This window comes from Ctenopharyngodon idella, chromosome 6 (genome assembly GCF_019924925.1).
Source record: "Ctenopharyngodon idella isolate HZGC_01 chromosome 6, HZGC01, whole genome shotgun sequence".
Classification (NCBI taxonomy): Eukaryota; Metazoa; Chordata; class Actinopteri; order Cypriniformes; family Xenocyprididae; genus Ctenopharyngodon; species Ctenopharyngodon idella.
The window spans coordinates 32,108,497-32,127,639 of NC_067225.1; the positions used below are offsets into that span (position 1 = coordinate 32,108,497).

The following is a 19,143-nucleotide window of genomic DNA, read 5'->3' on the forward strand; positions in this document are numbered from 1 at the left end:
AAGAACGAATTCATGTATTACGATTTAGGTCTTTATGATTTAAGTTGTAACTTAAATACATAGTCTGTTGGAATACATCGATTATAGTCCTCTGTCAGACTCTTAAAGGCACCGCGCGGATATTTTTAGAATGACAGATGCAAATGATGCGAGTCTTTGTTTTTACAGTGATTCCTGCCGTTTACACCTGTCCATCCTCTTGTCACCTTATAAGGGTTCCTTAGCAACAACAATAGCGCCATCTGCTGGACTGACCTTTGAATGCCTTCTTTTTAATCAAAATGAGTACTTGACATGACATTTCAAGCAGTGACAGCAGTATACACCGCATCTAAAACACATCATAAATGCATTTTCTTACCACAGACTGCGAAAAATTAATTGTATCATGTATGTACCATGAATATTAATCATGTGCACCAGACATTTAGGGTAGGTTGGAGTAAGATGCCCCCCCTGGGGCAAGATGACCCCCCAACTTAATCTTTTTCTCCTGACCATAGATGACACAAAATCTCATCTCAGCACTTCTGATGAATGGCTACACTATTTTTAATCTCATTTTGTGCCCCTTGAAAATAGTGATCTATGATATATATTGAATATAATTTTTGTGTCTATTTGTTTATGAGGGATTTGTGGAAAAATGACCTAGTTTTTATTTTGAAGTAAAAAGATAAAATTGGACCTTTGGGGTAAGATGAGCCACCCAGTATAGGCACAGGAGGTCCCACGTGGCATATTGTTGTTACTGGTGGTATAATTTTTAAATTTAATAATTATTGCAGTTAATGTGGTTATTATTCAGTATTTCCATGAATTAGATCTACATCTTTGCTTTACATTATTTACATTAATGACACTTTAACTGTGACATTTTAACTGTTAAATTTGACTAATTTAACTATTTCCTCACATCCCTGCCATTCTCCACAGCTGTATGTTCTTCTAGGCTCATCGTCAGTGTTGTTACCATTATGCATTTTATAATAGGTTGTTAATCTTTGTTGTTTTTGCTGTGTCATCCGCCATGTTAACTGATTCAATAAGTGTTACCGTCAGGGGTGTTACTGGTTCCCAAGTGTAACACCATACACTGACAAAAGAGCATGCATCACAATGACATTAAATGCATTTCTTTATGACCTTATATGAAATATAGGGGAAAAAAGACAAATTAATTAGTATGCTAATATAGCACAGTTAATGTAATATGTGAGTATTTTAAAGAAAAAAATGCCAGTGTAATTTTAGAATGACCCATTCGCGTGTGAAAAACAACGTCAAAGTAGCCTGTCTTCGCAGTACAGCGCTCACGTGCGTCCGGTAAGAGAAAGTCAAACGCGTTAGTTCAGTGGACACCGGTCGGAGCTCGCGCTGGCTCCTGTTGCCACAGCAACCACTGAGGAGAAATCCGTGCAGCTTCTGATGCTGTAGCATTACCGCAATGAGGGGGATGTAGCAGTTGTGGTCGGACAGATGGGACCTCAAGATTGACTGTGACTCACCACAAAGCGATGAGAAAAAGAAAATGTAGCGGTAATGGACGATTGTAATATCGGACTGGAGGGACGAAGCTGGAAACGAGCCGCAATCAAGACCTGAGGGTGAGTGTCATTGGCGATAACTGCGGATTATATATATATATATATATATATATATATATAAACCGTGATTCTGTTCATTAAATTATTAATTTACATCAAATGATTATTTGCATTTTCAACACATAATAGCTACGTTTCCTCGCAACGTATTCGATGGACATTTACGACGCCGCCGAACGCGACTTTTTCCAAAGGCAAACGTGTGGCAAATTCGTTTTAATAATTAATTACATTTATCCGAGCTGTCATTTAAATATTAAAACGACGTATGAGTTAGAAAAGCGACGGTACGATGTAAAATCGTCAATAACAAAACATCACACGGCTCGCAGCGACAGACATCGTTATTTATGTGATTACTTGTGTTTGTTTATTGCATAAACTAGAGTCGATTGTCAATATCAGTATGCGATATTTGCTGTTTTTCTGTTGCCCTCTAATAAAATTCACTCGAAACGATACATATAAAAATACCTGTTGGACCTAACCAGCGATAAACATTAGTAATACATATATTTGTATCTAAACGATGCAAAATAGTAATTGCTGAGAGACTGATGTATTGTTTGTGAGTGATTTTATGAAACAGTATCTTGTTTTTATGGTTTTATAAACAGCTCATGTAATTAAAGGTAATTTGCCTAGGTTTTCCTGTCATTTATCATTACTGGATCAATAACAAATGCACTGTACATCTCTCATAAGTCTTGATATTTTAGCTGATAGATACTAAAATTGGCCAAAATCATTCTCCCAGTCTGTACCCTAAAATATTCATGAATAAAATAATTATATGCCTATGTCTTTGATTACAGTATGCACAAGTCAGTTGACAAGAATTTGATTGATTTGAAGAGTTATTGTACTGAGTACATGATATCTGTATCAGACTCCTCACTAATGAACTGTGAATACAGTCATCGAGAGAAGTAAGAGGCAGAGAGAGTCTTAGCATGTTATATAATGTCTTATGTGGAGGATGAATTGTAATTACCTCACTGAAAAAGTCTCTCGAACGCCATCATTAATAGAGTCGGCCACTTTGAAGAGTCAGTTCTAGATGCGAGACACAAACGTATTATTAAAACTATAATATATGTTTAAGAGCAACATCATTGTCTAAAAGGAATCAATAGCTTTCACAAAGAACATGTGAGAGCATGTTTTAGATGGAAAGATTCGAAGTGCTTTGCACCTCAACCCCGATTATACTTATTTATGGCAACGGTGTTCAGTCCTGGCAATGTTCCTGATTGCAAAAAGGCATGTCTTAGCAAAACCCAATGGTCACTTGAGGACGGGTTGATCATTTACGACTTTTAGTTGATGTCTTTCAAGCAGTGGCCGCCATTACAAAATATCTCCCTTCCAAATCTGGGCCCACATGTAGATGTACCCCATCTTTCAGGACTCAGAAACTAGGCCACTGGTCACCTGTGTGGGTTTTAAACCTGCGCTTGAGTGAATAGAATGGCTAACTCGCATGTGAAATCACCACTGAGCTGTCACATAAAATCAGGAACAACTACAAAAAAAAAAAAAAGAAAAAGTGAACCTTCTGCACAGTGCCTAAATGAAATTTGTTTAAAGGGGTGGTTGATTATGATTTGACTTTTTTAACTTTAGTTAGTGTGTAATGTTGCTGTTTGAGTATAAACAACATCTGCAAAGTTACGACGCTCAAAGTTCAATGCAAAGGGGGATATTTTCTTTTGCAGAATACGCTTTTTAAGGACTATAACAAGCTTCTTCCCAGGTTGGTGACATCACAAACACCAAAATTTACATAAACCCCGCCCCCGAGAACACGCAACAAAGGGGGTGAGGCCATGTTGGGCTGCTTTAAGCTCCGGGTATACTTCAGCTGTCCGCGTTCGTGCACCGTACGCATGACGTAATTTCCGCTCCACCCCATCCGCGTGCATCCCAAATTTCGAGCAACAGTGCAACAGCGCATGCACAAGCAGGACAGAAGAGTCCTCTAGGTGGCATTACGTAGTATGAAGTATACCAGGGGCTTTAGAGAAGAGGAAGAGGAGTTGTAGTAGAGTGTTGTCGACATGCCGTCATTTTACGCCGGACTGCTTCACAAACGAGGGTCAATTCAACACTAGATTTGCACAAAAGATTAACATGACGGCACATGCTAGTCAATGAGTTGAATCAACTCAACAGCAACTACATAAATTTATCCACTAACCATTCAGAAACGTCCAGTTTCATTCTAAAAGTTGTAACTTCTTCCTGAGTCTCTCCATCAGTGTCGACTCCGGTTTGAACAATGTAAGGCTGAACACCATTTCTGACAATCCTCATTTTGGCTGAGTGAGATTCTCCAGCTTTGTTGTTGTTGAGCAACCGAAGCATGAGCTGTTAAAGCTCCGCCCTCTTCTGGAAAGGGGTCCGGGAGCAGCAGCTCATTTGCATTTAAAGGGACACACACAAAAACGGCGTGTTTTTGCTCACACCCAAATAGGGGCAAATTTGACAAGCTATAATAAATGATCTGAGGGGTATTTTGAGCTGAAACTTCACAGACACATTCTGGGGACACCAGAGACTTATATTACATCTTGTGAAATAGGTCCCCTTTAAAAAGATACCTTCTAAGATACCTTAGACGGTTGCTGAGAGAGCTCAACATGCTGCAACTGAAGAAAACACATGCAAATAGAAAAAAAACAACAGCAAATTAAGAAAACATCTTCATCAGTTTGACAGTAGACAATAGATTTTAATAAATAATCACAACACAACCAAATACAGAAATGCACTGCATAGCACAGACCACAACAGAAATGCTTCAAGGGGACACAAGTGACAAACCTGGCTGGGACATGCTTATTATTCAATGTCTCCTTGTCAGTGGTGTTTGTCGATGACCTGAAAGGTGAGTTTTTTGTTTAACATCCTGATTGTATGTGCGTTGTGAGTATTTGCAGTGCATTTGTTTGGTTGTGAATGTTTGCAGCGTTTCTGTATTTGGTTGCATTGTATTTGCAGCACATGTTGTCAAACTGATGATGATGTTTTCTTAATTTGCTGGTGTTTGCATGTTTTCTTCAGTTGCAGCACGTTGAGCTCTCCCAGCCACCTTATTATATATATTTATTAACAACTCTTTGTTATTGCTTTTAAAAAGCTCTTCTAACGTGTTGAACAGATTTGAAAATGTATCTGTAATGCTTCTATAGTAGTTTATCTTCATTACAGTCAGATATCTTCCGTTCAGTTGTCAAGACAAAGGTACATTTAGTGCTGATGTCCGGATGGCTCCACTGGGTGCGATGGGTTCCTGTCAGTCTTGGGATAAATTAAATTACTGGTTAAAAAAAAAAAAAAAAAGATATAGGAGATTTATTTACCTGTATTGTGCATTCAATCTCTTTAGTTTTGCACAGAAATCAGTCATGGATGCATTTCTGGCTGATGACACACCTCATTCCTGTCAAGGTATTGAACTCAGTGCCAAAATTAAGATAATTTTTTGACACTTACCATCCAATTGACTTTCTTTATACACATCCCAGGTCTTATTTTGCAGTTCAAACAACAACAACAAAAAAATGTTGTTTTCATAATCACCAGGCCACACAGGCCAGATAACTATTGCCATTACTGTTGTAATGTAGCCTTTCTAAAATCTTGCCAATAGTTAAAGGGATAGTTCACCCAAAAATGTTAATTATCCCATGATTTACTCACCCTCAAGCCATCCTAGGTGTATATGAGTATCTTCTTTCAGATATATTTTTTTACAAAAATGCCTTGTTTCCCTTCAAAAGGTCTTTATTAACCCCCTGGAGCTGGATTCATATGGATTACTTTTACTTATTTATGCATTTTTTTGGCTTCAAAATGTGGTCCCCCCTTCACAACCATTATAAAGCTTGGAAGAGCCAGGATATTTTTAATATATCTCTGATTGTGCTCGTCTGAAAGAAGATAGTAATATACACCTAGGGTGGCTTGAGGGTTGGTAAATTATGGAATAATTTTTGGGTGAACTATCCCTTCAACACAGTAATTTAATGCTAGTTACGTAAATGATAGCAAATAACAATAAAAATGAAGAAATGTTACCATTGATATATGAAGAGACGCCCTTGAGGATGAACTTGAACTTTCTGTCAGTTTTAGATCATTCCTGCAGAATTTATTTTCAGCCCTTTTACCCGCCTGTGATTCTCAAGCATCAGTTACACATCTAATGTGCATTTTGTTGCACTAGCGCAAAAAAGCTTCCTGTCTTGGTCAGGACCTAAAAAAGAAATGCTGCGTTCACGCCATGTCATAATTAGCGTAAATCAGAGACGACAACAAATGATGTTCTACTCTGAGCTGTTCACGTCGTCAGACTGGGAATTATGCGGTTCTGTATAGAAACACTATCAACGCCTGAATAAATCTGCAGCAGTCAGGTGGTACAGTGGTCATGTGGTACAAGTAGAAGCTCTCCGAAAATTATGCCCTTTTATTGTTTTACATTAAACAGGCTTTATCGGCATATCTAATCTAACTGAACTACTTTAGTCATCTTTGGTTTGTAAACATAGTCTGTCAGCCTGGAATTACCAGTTTGACTTAAATGACTGATCAGTGATCCTTAACATATACATCTAGGCTCTAAATTCAGAGATTCATTATCATCATTCTTTTTTATCCCATTTAAACTAAACATGAAGCTGTTATAGAGATTGCACTTAATTAAAATAGCTGAAAATCAAGGTTTCTATGTTCAAATTAACATTTAAAATAAGAATCATTTCAGAAGGGCTGCATGCTCCTCAAAAGGCTGACGTAAACATTGGAGCCGGCAGGTGAGCTGGTATTATTTATGTAACCCACAGCACCAGGACACAGATGGTGTTTTCCTGTGAACGCCCTTTGCATCTTTATTTCCGCTTCTCACACAAACACATAGCCTACACACAGACGCAATCATCTCCTGCCGTTACTGGCACTACAGGTCACCAAAGCAAGATGATGACAAACACCAACTGATACTTTTCATCATTTTCACTATTCAAATTCAATTGTTTTAGAAACATGACACTCAGACATCCTGAACAGACAATGATTTAAACAGATGGAGATTGATTTTTCATTACAGACCTCAGGATTGAGAGTTTGTGAGTGAATTTCCCAAAATAATAATAATAAAAGGAAACTACATTTTGCATAAAGACAACTATTTTTCATTCGGACATTTTCATGACAATTAAGCACATTTTTTTCTTCATAAAGGTTCTTTTTTAAATTTTAGAGAGTAAATCATGGGATAATTTTCATTTTTGGGTGAACTATCCCTTCAACGCAGTAATTTAATGCTGGTTACATAAATGATAGCAAATAACAATAAAAATGAGAAAGAAATGTTACCATCGATATATGAAGAGACGCCCTTCAGGATGAACTTGACCAGGAACTAAAGTCCTGCAGAATTTAGTTTCAGCCCTCTGAGGAGGCTCTTTTTGAAATTTTAGTAATATATACACTACTGTGCAAAAGTCTTATGCACGTCAGTATTTTCACCCCCAAAAATGGTTTTAAGCCAGTTATTTATTTATTTTGCTGTAGTGTGTCAGTAGGACATATCAATTTACATTTCCGAACATTCATTTTGCCATTAATTGTAATTATCCAGTGAGATTTTTGAATCTCACTGGATAGTCTGACAACAGCTGGTGCTCCACACAGAGATGTGATCTCACCATCATCGAGTTTGTCTGTGAAGAAACTGAGACAAACAAAATTCAGAAGAACTGTGGCCGTGTCTCCAAAACACTTGAAGAAACCTTCCTGCAAAGATACAGTACTGTGAAGAGTTTTAGGCACTGTCATAAATAGATTTTATTTATCAATTAACTTCTCTATTAACTAAATCAAATCAATATTTGGTGTGACCACCCTTTGTGTTTAAAACAGTTTAAGAAAGCTTTCGTCGAGGTACACTTGCGCATCGTTTTTCAGGTAGCTTTGCAGGAAGTTTTCTGCAAGTGTCTTGGAGACACGGCCACAGTTCTTCTGGATTTAGTTTGTCTCAGTTTCATCTTTTTCTTCATGTAATCACAGACAGATTCAGTGATGGTGAGATCAGATCTCCGTGTGGAGCACCGACTGTTGTCAGACTCCTTGTGCATTCAAAAATCTCACTGGATTATTACAATTAATGGCAAAATGAATGTTTGGAAATGTGAACTGATATTTCCTACTGACACACTACAACAAACAAAATAAATAAATAACTGGTTAAAAACCCTTTTTTGGGGGGTGAAAATACTGACATGCCTAAGACTTTTGCACAGTACTATATATATATATATATATAGACGTGTTCCATAAATGGAAGCATTAACTAATTTAGGCAGATGCATATGCTTGCCATTCCGGGCTGCACACCCTCGATTTTCTTGCCAGTGTTTTCTAAAGCCAACATAATGATAAGTGCAGATCCAGCCCCTGAATTTCAGCATCACACAAATTGCATTTAAAAATAGCACATTACTAATCTGAATAAGAACCTTTATTTACAAGCCACTTGCAAAAACTGCAGCCATATCCTAAGTATAACGCAGTTAACATATTCCACTGCAAAGGCATTGATTACTCAGCTAAATGTAGATGTGCCCTTAGCATGTATTGACTCGCTGCCGTTTTAATGGCAAATAAATTCTGTGTGACGGTAGCGTTCTTTTAACCTTCGCTCCTCTCACTTCGTCTTGGATGTCATGTTTGACCCACTGGCTTTTATTCAACAGACTGTCTGCTGCCATTTATGTGACCTAGCTGAAAAACCCTTAGAGACAAGCTGCCATATAATGTCAAAGTCATAATTTCAGTGCATCTCTGTGTTCTCGAATGTTGGACATGAGTGTGTGTGTGAGTGTGTGACAGTCCTTATCACAGTCATCAAGGTTGGGCGGGGGGCTGTATCCTCTAGCGCCGCACGCATGCTATTTATAGGCCGGCTTCAAATTCTAACAACCTGCGCTTTGAGACATGGAAAGAGATGCAGAAAAAAACAATGAAATGTTTCGTTGTGGGAAATTAAATTTGCATGTTCGCCACGCTCTTGTTATGTTAACATCCACTTGCATCACTTGTTTGCCTCTCAGTGTCAGATCGGAGTGAGTCACGTCCACAGGGAATCAGGAAATACAGGAGCTAATTACATATATAATCAACTTTATATGCTCTCCGTCAGCCTTTGAATGAATGGTTCGCCACGCCTGTTTGTTGAGCACATATGAGCATCTCCTCTAAACATTCCCTCTAATTACAAAGATGTAACCAAATATTTGGTAAAAGTTTAAGAATTTGTCATTTAAAAACCGTGATCAATGATCGGCCATAAATCTGAATACTGGGAGGAACAACTATAACTGTTTTTAGTGGGCAGTGTGCATGCTTTCTATCACACACGCCCACCCCTATGTTGATACTTTGATACGCCTGATAGGAAGGGCTCGATGAATATAAAGGGTTTTTAGCAGTGCTGGCTCAATGACATTACAAGGGTTTTACTCACACAAGGTAAGTCTAGACAGCAAGCTATTCCCTGCAAAATGTTGACATCAATTTTGAATCAATTGCATTCTTATTGTATCTAGATAACACCTCTGTCTCTTCTCTCTTTTTTGCAGAATGAACAAATATCTTCAAGAACTTCAATATGAGCATTCATAGTTGAAGGTCATAATCAAGTGTAGCCATTACTGAAAAAAAATATCTGGCAGTTTTCAGGATGATTCTGCTGACTTTATCTGAATCTGCGATTCTTCCACCTCATTCCAGAATCAACTATGGATAACAACGCAAAAACCTGCTCTTTGCCCAGACTCTGATTTCACAGGAATTGGCAGACGCTTGACAGCCCTGCGATGGAATATTTTTGGATCTCTCTGGTGTCAATATATTTATTTCTTTATTGTCTGTTCGGTTTTGTCTTTCTCTAAATAATGCTGGAAAAACCCACGTAAGTTTTTGAATTGCATGCGAACAGTGAATGAAGATACTCACTTAGCATGCACTGAAGTTCTGTATTGCATTTTTAGCATAATTTGCTTGTCATAAATATATCAGGGTGTCATATCATGGACATATATTATGTTAAGCTTTCTGTTAAGGACTTCTGTTTTGCTTCTGTGGACCTCTAATCACCATTATGTGCTGCAAGCTCTTGGAAAAATGAATTTAAGCAATTGTTTTTGGTGAAAAACAAACACAAAGCAAAAAAAACAAAAATCAAAAAAACAAAAAACAAGGGCTACCAAGGACAGTGCTCAGGTGCTGCTCCTATAGCGTACTAAAATCTGCTTAATTTGGACATTCGCACCTGCTTCCTGGCTCTTCCAGTCCCCTCGGCTGTTGCCGCACTTAATCTCTCAGGATGAGCCAGAAGTCCGACTCAGAGACTGAGGGCTCCCAGGTGCCTGTGATTTACACAGTGGAGGAACTGGAGTGCAAGATCTGCTACAATCGCTTTGACACCCGAGCCCGCAAGCCCAAGGTGTTGAGCTGCCTGCACCGCGTCTGTGCCAAATGTCTCAAGAAGATGGTGGAGCTGGACTCATCTCCGAGCATTATCAGCTGCCCCTTCTGTCGCCACGAGACTCATGTCCCTGACGAGGAGATCTGGCTTCTTCAAGATGACAGCAACATTCTGGCCATTCTGACTTACCAGGACCGAGCACGAAAGAGCGGTACCGCACCCAGCGGTGAGGTCCTTTTGACGCCCAACAGCTTGAGCGGAGGTGAGCAGGCCCACAGCTCCTCCGATTGCCTCGTCATTACAATCATGGAAGTCCCTGGAGAGTCGCAGTCCTCGGACTCTATGAGCATGCTGAACATGGTACGCTTGTATCGGCCAGCCAGCCTGGACTCCTTGCCTTGCCACCTGCCTGTGCAGAAGTGCCGGGCATGGACGTCCCGTTCGGTTCCCCGCTTTCTGATGGGTTTCCTCTGCCTGGTCTACTTCAGCTCTCTGCCACTGGGGATCTACTTGCTGATGATCCAGCAGCTCACAATGGGAGTGATCCTGGTCAGCCTGGTGCCCTCCACCCTGGTCCTTTGCGTATTCTATGGCTTCTGCCAATGTCTGTGCCACGAGATCATGGAGGCCATCGCCACATAGCACCCCACTGTCTTTGGGCTGAACTAGCAAGACCTGTAAAAGAACAAAAACCAAATGACTGATGCATATCTGCTAATCCCAGACACCCCATTTTTTCCGTCACACCAGATTATACCAGCATCTACCAGTAAACTCCTTGTAAATCACCTCACATTGTATGCAGGGCCAACTATACTTGACTTTAGCAGTTGATTACCAATGCAAGCTGAAGTTATTGATTTTGGACTGCATCAAAACGCTGTGGTTTTTGTATCGCATTTAGCTCACCCAATGGGTCTTCAACAACTGTGATATAAATAACACGCAACAGAGAATGAAGTCCTTCCACTCTTTAATATGGAAACCACAGGATGTGTTCAATAATACTAGATGAATTTGTTCATTTTCTGTTATATTAGGAATATCTGTGGTATAATTTCAATCATTGTCTCAATGTTCTCGTTGAAGTTCCTAGTTGCCTTTGTAAGGCATGTCAATGGCCAAGCTGTAATGTACATGTAAAATAAGTGAATTTGTGTTTGTCATTGCTATGAGAATGGACAAATACTTTAAAGCCACCTGTTAGATATTCAATAAAGATTCTTCCATATCTAACACAATTCTGGATTAAACTCTGAAGTCCACTTACCATACTTGAAGACTGATAGATTATAGTTCTGGAACAAGACAACAACAAAAAGGATACATTGCATTTGCAACTGGCATCCTAAAATATAAAAAATAGCTATTAATGAATCATAATTTATATACAAGGAATACCCTCCTACATCACAATTTTCAGTGTGAAGCAGATTATAATTATGACTAAGGAATTATTTCAGTGCCTATTACAGCTTTGCTGTTTTGCTAACTGAATGAACTAATATTACTGGTGTTGCTCAGGAGACTTAACCCATGGGAGCATACGTGTTGCATCAAGCGACACAGCTTTCAAACAAGCCCAAGTAAGCACAAGAGAGTCAATAAAGGATCCCCGTCTGTTCCTCCCCAATACCATACCACTCTCCCTGTGGACAATTAACTTCACATAAACCACTGTGCACAGCACACACATTATCACACACACCCACACACGCACATATATACAGACAACCGCACACAAAGTCATTATGCATGGATCTCTTGATCTAAAATCTTGTCCTGCCAACGCTATATGTTTTATTCTTTCTGAAAAAGAAAGAACTTTGACATAATGATCTACAGTGCAAGGTATTCTGGGAGCATGGACTGCAAGGTTTGGGCCTAATTTTAACAAGTGTCCCTGAAGACCGGCCTCTATAAATGCTTTGGAAAAAAGAACAGAGGTGAGCATACGAATACAAGGAGGTCGGGAGAAGTGTCTCAAACGGATGTAACCACACTGAGAAACAGGACTGGAAAAACAGCTAGCAAGTTTCAGAGGGGTATGAAATCACACAGATATCTTTGAGGCTCAGTTAACCGTAAGTGGCTTTTTTATATAGTAAATGTTTTGGTATACAAATGCAAACAACTAACCTTTAGTTTGAACTTTATCATATCAAAATGATATCAGAAATAAGGTAAAATAAGAGCACTTGTTACTGTTTGTTTTTAAAACCACTTTGAAACAAGAATCTCAAAAGTTCTTAAAAGAGAACTTTAAAATACCTAACAAATGAAAGGCAAATTATTCCGTATTTCTATAAACAAAAAGATATGGTTATGATCTATTAATTTAATTGAGATTAGATTAGAAAAAGTTTGACTATGATATTTACGGATTTAAAATTTCATACTGCATCAAGTTAAAGGGTTAGTTCACCCAAAAATGAAAATTCTGTCATTTATTACTCACCCTCATGTCGTTCCAAACTCGTAAGACTTTCGTTCATCTTCGGAACACAAATTAAGATCTTTTTGATGAAATCTGAGAGCTTTCTGTCCCTCCTAAGGGGGACGCCTCTAAAAGTTCATAGAGATCGTAATAACTACTCCATATGTATTGAGCGGTTTAGTCCAAATTTTCTGAAGAGACACAATCGCTTTATATGATGAACAGATTGAATTTAGGCTTTTATTCACTTGTAAACATTTATCAACTCACACATCAATAGTTGTAAACGCTTGACGCGTACGAGAACCAAAGAGGTTTTGTTCTTGTGCGTCAATCAAGTTCGTTTGAACTTATAAGTTTATATGTGAATAAAAGCCTAAATTAAATCTGTTCATCATATAAAGCAATTGAGTCTCTTCAGAAAAATTGGACTAAACCACTCAATTCATATGGATTAGTTTTACATCTCTTTATGATCTTTTAGAAGCGTCAAAGTTTCAGTTGCGTAGCTGTCTATAGAGGGACAGAAAGCTCTCAGATTTCATCAAAAAGATCTTCATTTGCATGCGGAACAACATGAGGGGGAGTAAATAATTACAGAATTTTCATTTTGGGGTAAACTAACCCTTTAAGACCAAAACTATATATCATTTAAATTATTTTACTTCAGAATTGGCCAGACCCATACTGAGATTGTAAGACCAACAATAACTCTTAAATATTCTGCCAAGTTTAGGTCGGTCACAACAGGAGTGGTAATGAATCGCTGGCGGCAGTCAGTGGTGGAGATCCAAACCAGAAAGAGGCAGGTGAATGAATGTGAACGGGCACAGGCCGCCCTGAGCAAAGTGACAGCCTGCTTTCAGCAAATGGCAACCTCCTTGGGGAGCAACATAGATGGGAGTTTCCTTAGAGAGGAGCTGGAGGAAACCAGGACAGTAGCTCATAAAATATGCTCAGGTAAGTCAGGACAAGTAGAAACAAAAAGACAAGCAGAACAAGTACCTCAAAAATAAAATTCGCAAGCAGTGCAGAAATTTTGCATTCTCCTTTCAGTATTTTTCTGCACATTGGCTGGCCATATTCAATTACGCTACATTCAAACTGTTGAGAGTTGACTTGATCGACTCATGTTTCAGGGCTTCACCGGAGGCTGCTAGCTCTGCTGACAGAAATGGAGCAAGGACAAGAGGACAAAGAACAGGTTGAACGACTTTGGGTGATCTTCTTGTCCAGCTTGGAAAACTTCCAGCAGGACCTGAAGAAGGTCAGAGCCTTGCAAGAGATATTCCCCCTCACCCAACGCAAAGATCGACAAGCCCTTGTCAACACAGGTTATGCAGGTGGAACTTCGGAAGTAGCAGCTCGAGCAGCCATGGTGCAGACGCCATGGTTATCAGTAGACGAGACGGAAAGACCAGACCTGAAGACCCATATAAGGGGGATTGACGTTCTGCTTGAAGAAATGGTCCAGAGAGTTAACGTGCCACTGTGGTCTGTTGAACCCACACAAGAAGCTGATGGTGGGCAAGAAGAGGATGAAAGCTTGGAGGACATGATGGAAGTGGAGGTGGTGTCTCAAAATAATATATCAGGCTGTTGCCATCACCACAACTGCAAAGTAGGCTGTCTACTTTGTCTGCTCAGCTAAGTTCAGGAACTGGGTGAAATAAAATGTTTGAAATTGTGACGCATGAATTCTGCAATAACAGATTAAATTGTTGACCATCATACTTTGTAAACCCTTCTACTCAATACAGATTTTAAACATTTTTCAGACTATAATTATTTTCTGTGGCCGGTTGCATAAGACTAGTCTTACAAGTCAAGTCAGTTATTTCTAGTCCACCCAAAAATGAAAACACTGTCGTCATTTATTCACCATTATGGTTGTTTCAAACCTGTATGAGTTTCTTTCACCTGCTGAACACAAAAGATATTTTGAAGAATGTTGGTAACCAGACAGTTGACGGTGACCATTGACTTCCATAGTATTTTTTTTTCCTACTATGGAAGTCAGTGGCTACCGTCAACTGCCTGGTTACCAACATTCTTCAAAATATCTTCTTTTTAGCTCAACAGAATAAACTCAAACAGGTTCAGAACAAAATAAGGGTGAGTAAATGACTTTTTAAGACTGGGCATAAATTTATGAGAGTTAAATAAAGTTGCTTGGTCTCATTTGAATCCAGAAAGTAAGACTGATTATTACCCATTGACTAACTGCAAGTTGGTCAATCTAGTTCTTAAGATAATCTGAACATGGTGGCAATGTTTATGCAACTGACCACTGATCAGTTATTCACCACAAAGCCTTCATATTGTAAATATCAAATAAAACATTTAACATTCTGGTGTTATTTTCCACCTTTTTTATTCCAATAATTATGCACATTTCATTCGGCATTTTATTCAGGCAAGTTTAATACAACACAGAAATAAACACACAGACCCATTACAGAAAATTTACATTAATACAAACAAGAAAACAGACACAGATATAAAAAAAGAAAAAAGAAAAGAGGCAGACGTTTGTTCATTTCTTGTAGGTTGCGTGCAAATGGGCTTTGAAGGCTGCAACAAAAGTGATTTGAAACATGTCAGTTTATTGCAGAATTCAAAAACAATTCTCTAAACACACTGCAGTTTCAAAAAACTGCTTCATTTCGGCATGTTCTCTTACCTTCCTGGTCATCCCATAGTTCAGCAGCTGCAGAGTTCATTGGACTATCATTGTTGGGTTCTGAAAACAAGAATTCATAAGTACAATGATCCAGACAAGACGGCTAGTCTGGGGTAAATTACTTGAAAACCAAATCAGAAAACAGACATGCTGCTTTATATACTAAGAGAAAGCAGTTCACCTCAAGAATTAAGATCTGAATTAAAGGATTTTACATATCAGGGCACTGCTAAAGTTAATGAAATTATATTGTTGCCAAACTTGATGAATTAAAGAAAATCTTGTGTTGTTTAATTTCAAGTAAACATCCTGAAGATCATGACCAATTCAATTCAAATAACTCATGAATTGAGAATGAACCAAATCTTTGTTTCTCACGGTAAAGCAGAACCCACCTCCTAGTAGACTCTGAATGGACAGTAGTATGGAGCGAACGTCATAAAGTGCAGACCACTTGTCCTTCAAAATGTCTAGGCAGATGAAACCATTCTCGTCAACATTTGGGTGGAAACAAGCAGTGATGAATTTCACCCGAGGGGCGTTGTAGGGGTACCCGCTAGGAAACTCCAGTGAAAGTTTGTACCTCAAACCTTCATAAACCTAAAGAGAGAGGGACAAAAATTAGGGATTTACGCAAGATTCTCTGACTACCTACATTAGCTTGTATCACATTTCCTGACACAAAGTGAAAAACAACTCCCACCGTTCCTTGAGCTCCATCTATCGTGCCGATCCATTTGAAGAGATTGTCAGACTCTGGAAATGCTGAAATCCCCTTGTCTCCTGACATCTGCAATGACACAAAGTATTGAGTTAACTAACTACAGTTAAAGGGTTAGTTCACCACAAAATAAAATTTCTGTCATTAATTACTCACCCTCATGTCATTCCACACCCGTAAGACTTTCATTCATCTTCGTAACACACATTAAGATATTTTTGATGACAGAATGCTGTCAGATTTCCTTCCATAGACTGCCTTTTTAACTACCACTTCCGGAAGCTCAAACGTGCTGCGTAACATGAGAATGAACCTCATTGGTTACGCAGCATTCAGGTTAGGTTGAGCTTCTACTTATTTTGTTTATCAATGTTTACATGTGAATAAAAGCCTAAATTAAATATGTTCATCATATAAAGCGATGGGGTCTCTTCAGAAAATCTGGACTAAAACGCTTGATTCATATGGATTAGTTTTACGATCACTTTATGAACTTTTTGAAGCGTCAAAGTGGTAGTTACAAAAGCAGTCTATGGAAGGAAATCTGACAGCATTGTCATCAAAAATATCTTCATTTGTGTTACGAAGATGAACAAACGTCTTACGGGTGTGGAATGACATGAGGGTGATTAATTAATGACAGAAATTTAATTTTGTGGTGAACTAACCCTTTAAAGAGACCAAACATAATACCTGCTGAATATAAAGGTCTTACCATTAGCGTCATTAGCTCTTGCTGAAGCCTACAGAGGGAAAGGGGAGACATTGAACATGAATTTGAGTAAGAAAAAGAACAAGTGCTAAACTTTATTTTACTTAAGAAAAAGAGATTTTCAAATGAGACTTCTGTATCATTTGCAGATGCCAAGACATATGTAAAAGTGGTATTAACAGCAGTGAAATAAATTGAGGAACTAGCACCCCCTAGGCACAAAAGTCCCAAAGGATTTCTATTGAAATGAAATTTCAGTAAAGACCCTAAGAGAAAACACTAAAAACATATTTAAATCAGTTCATGTGAGTTCAGTGGTTCTATGTTAATATTATAAAGCGACAAGAATATTTTTGTGCGCCAAAAAAAACAAAAAACACTTTTCAACAATATAGTGATGGGCGATTTCAAAACACCGTTTCGGAGCTTTACGAATCGAATCAGTGACTCGGAGCGCCAAAGTCACGTGATTTCAGCAGTTTAGCCGTTTGATAGGAGATCCGAATCACTTATTCGATTCGTAAAGCTCCGAAGCAGTGTCGCCCATCACTATTTGTTGAAAAGTCTTTATTTTGGCGCACAAAAATTATTCTTGTCGCTTTATAATATTAAGGTAGAACCACTGTACTCACATGAACTGTTTTAAATATGTTTTTAGTACATTAATGGATCTTGAGAGAGGAAATGTCATTGCTGGCTATGCAGGCCTCACTGAGCCATCGGATTTAATCAAAATATCTTAATTTGTGTTCCAAAGATGAATGAAGGTCTTACGGGTGTGGAACGACATGAGCGTGAGTAATAAATGACATTATTTTCATTTTTGGGTGAACTAACCCTTTAAGTGAGTTAATCTAGTAGCTTTTGGTGTCAATCCTATTTATTAAGATTACATGTATCAAAAACAATAACTATTTTATTAGGCCCATTTTCTTTTCTTTTACTTTATTAATTTTTTTGTTGTGGGCCAAGTGAAAATTTTGGCGGGGCAAGTAAAAATTGAAACCACTGGGCCGACCAGGCCAGTAGGAAAAATCCTTAGCGTTGAGCCCTGCATTATAATTAACATCCCTGTAGGACATCACAACACATTTTAACTTTAAGGATTTTGAAACAACTTTTACATACAGTTTAATGATTTGAATTCTTTTGGAACCATTTTTGACATAAGGAAAAAAAAAACCCTCCAATTTTTGTCATAAACACAAGTTACACTTGTTCACGTGATAGTTTAATTCCAATTACAATACACAATATTTCAATACAAATTCTGTTCCGATAAAGACTACGATGTTTCCAAACGAACCAAAAGAAGCATATAACAAGCCTGTATGAATTCCAGTTGTTATAGAAATATCTTATTGATCCCATTTATGAAAATAATACCAATATAAATCCTACATTCGTTTCTTGCTGAGAATGGCCCATGTATGTAGCACTTACAAGTTTTCACTACACTTAAAGGGAATATCTGGACAATCAAACCTTTTAGAGACGGATCCTTTCGACACACTTCCGCTCGTCTCGCTGCCCTTCAGCGCTGCGGTTGATGCGGCTGCTGCGGGATCCATATTCTGAGAGGCCATCGCGTCAGATCTGCGATGGTTTGACATGAGGAAAAATGATTTTTAATGCGCACATCTAGAGCATACAAACGCGGTTTACAACACAGAGAACACGTTTACGTTGCGTCAGGGAGCTTCATGTCAACCCGGCTAAACTAACCAGCCGTTGGAAACCCGAGAAGCTTAATCTAATTCATTTTTATAAAAAGTAACAGAAATAACAAGACTGAAATTGCTTCGATTTCGTGCTCAAAGAGTAAACGGTTTCTCATTTGGATGTGAGGTAACGTTAAAGGCCTAACGTACTCATTTTATAGCAGCGATAACCTAAACATACCTACGTAACTACTAAAATACAAGCATTTAGAAAACTAACGATACAAAGAATACATATCTTTAGTTAATACACAAGTTATCTAAAGCCGAAATATAAACAACAACAAATCACCACTCGTCAGTTAACCTATCGAGTTGGCGAATGCGCTAATTAAATCATATAAACGAACCAATTTATACAGCAATATAATAAAAGGTATATGAGCCAACTTTAAATATACATTCATAGCAATATTACTTGACATGATAGGCATATTACCGGCTGTGTTCAATGCAGTCAACAACACTAACCGACTCCTGAACGAATTTTTTAAATCACATCCCGCCCCCTTGTTTAAACTTAGGTTGCCAAACGGAATTCTCCGCCTAATCACCATTTCAACCAATCAGAAGCACCGATTACGAACAAAGCGATCGCATAGCAACCAATGAGCATCGAAGCTAGGCACAAAACATTTTGATCTGACTGGTTGATACAGCCGGGTGGGCGTGTCTATAACCGTCAGTCATTCTACAGTGCATCATGGCAAGTTTCCTCATATTTTTACGAAAACGATAACTAAAAGTTTGATGAGAATTCATTTGAAA

The 19,143-nt window shown here is 38.4% G+C and overlaps 3 protein-coding genes across 4 annotated transcripts; 2 read left to right on the forward strand and 1 right to left on the reverse strand.

Moving 5' to 3' along the window:
* The first annotated feature begins 1,333 nt into the window (after positions 1-1,333).
* Positions 1,334-11,342, forward strand: LOC127514678 (E3 ubiquitin-protein ligase RNF182). Of its 2 annotated transcripts, XM_051897765.1 has the most exons (3): positions 1,334-1,607; positions 9,254-9,302; positions 9,405-11,342. In XM_051897765.1, exon 3 carries the CDS (start codon positions 10,000-10,002, stop codon positions 10,741-10,743), a length of 744 nt encoding a protein of 247 aa, XP_051753725.1. In that variant the 5' UTR covers positions 1,334-1,607; positions 9,254-9,302; positions 9,405-9,999; the 3' UTR covers positions 10,744-11,342. The 2 variants fall into 2 exon arrangements, with proteins under 2 accessions (XP_051753725.1, XP_051753724.1); XM_051897764.1 differs by having other exon boundaries at positions 9,254-11,342.
* Positions 11,343-13,081: 1,739 nt separating this feature from the next.
* On the forward strand, positions 13,082-15,059 carry zgc:109913 (regulator of G-protein signaling 9-binding protein). Its single transcript, XM_051897766.1, has 2 exons — positions 13,082-13,498; positions 13,678-15,059. Exons 1-2 carry the CDS (start codon positions 13,297-13,299, stop codon positions 14,187-14,189), a joined length of 714 nt encoding a protein of 237 aa, XP_051753726.1. The 5' UTR covers positions 13,082-13,296; the 3' UTR covers positions 14,190-15,059.
* Positions 14,896-18,918, reverse strand: ube2c (ubiquitin-conjugating enzyme E2C). The gene is made up of 7 exons (XM_051897767.1): positions 18,815-18,918; positions 18,140-18,250; positions 16,658-16,685; positions 15,925-16,011; positions 15,617-15,821; positions 15,222-15,281; positions 14,896-15,112 (listed from the first exon to the last, which is right to left on the reverse strand). The coding sequence occupies exons 2-7, from the start codon at positions 18,238-18,240 to the stop codon at positions 15,075-15,077; spliced, it is 519 nt and encodes a 172-aa protein (XP_051753727.1). The 5' UTR covers positions 18,241-18,250; positions 18,815-18,918; the 3' UTR covers positions 14,896-15,074.
* Between the last annotated feature and the right edge of the window lie 225 nt (positions 18,919-19,143).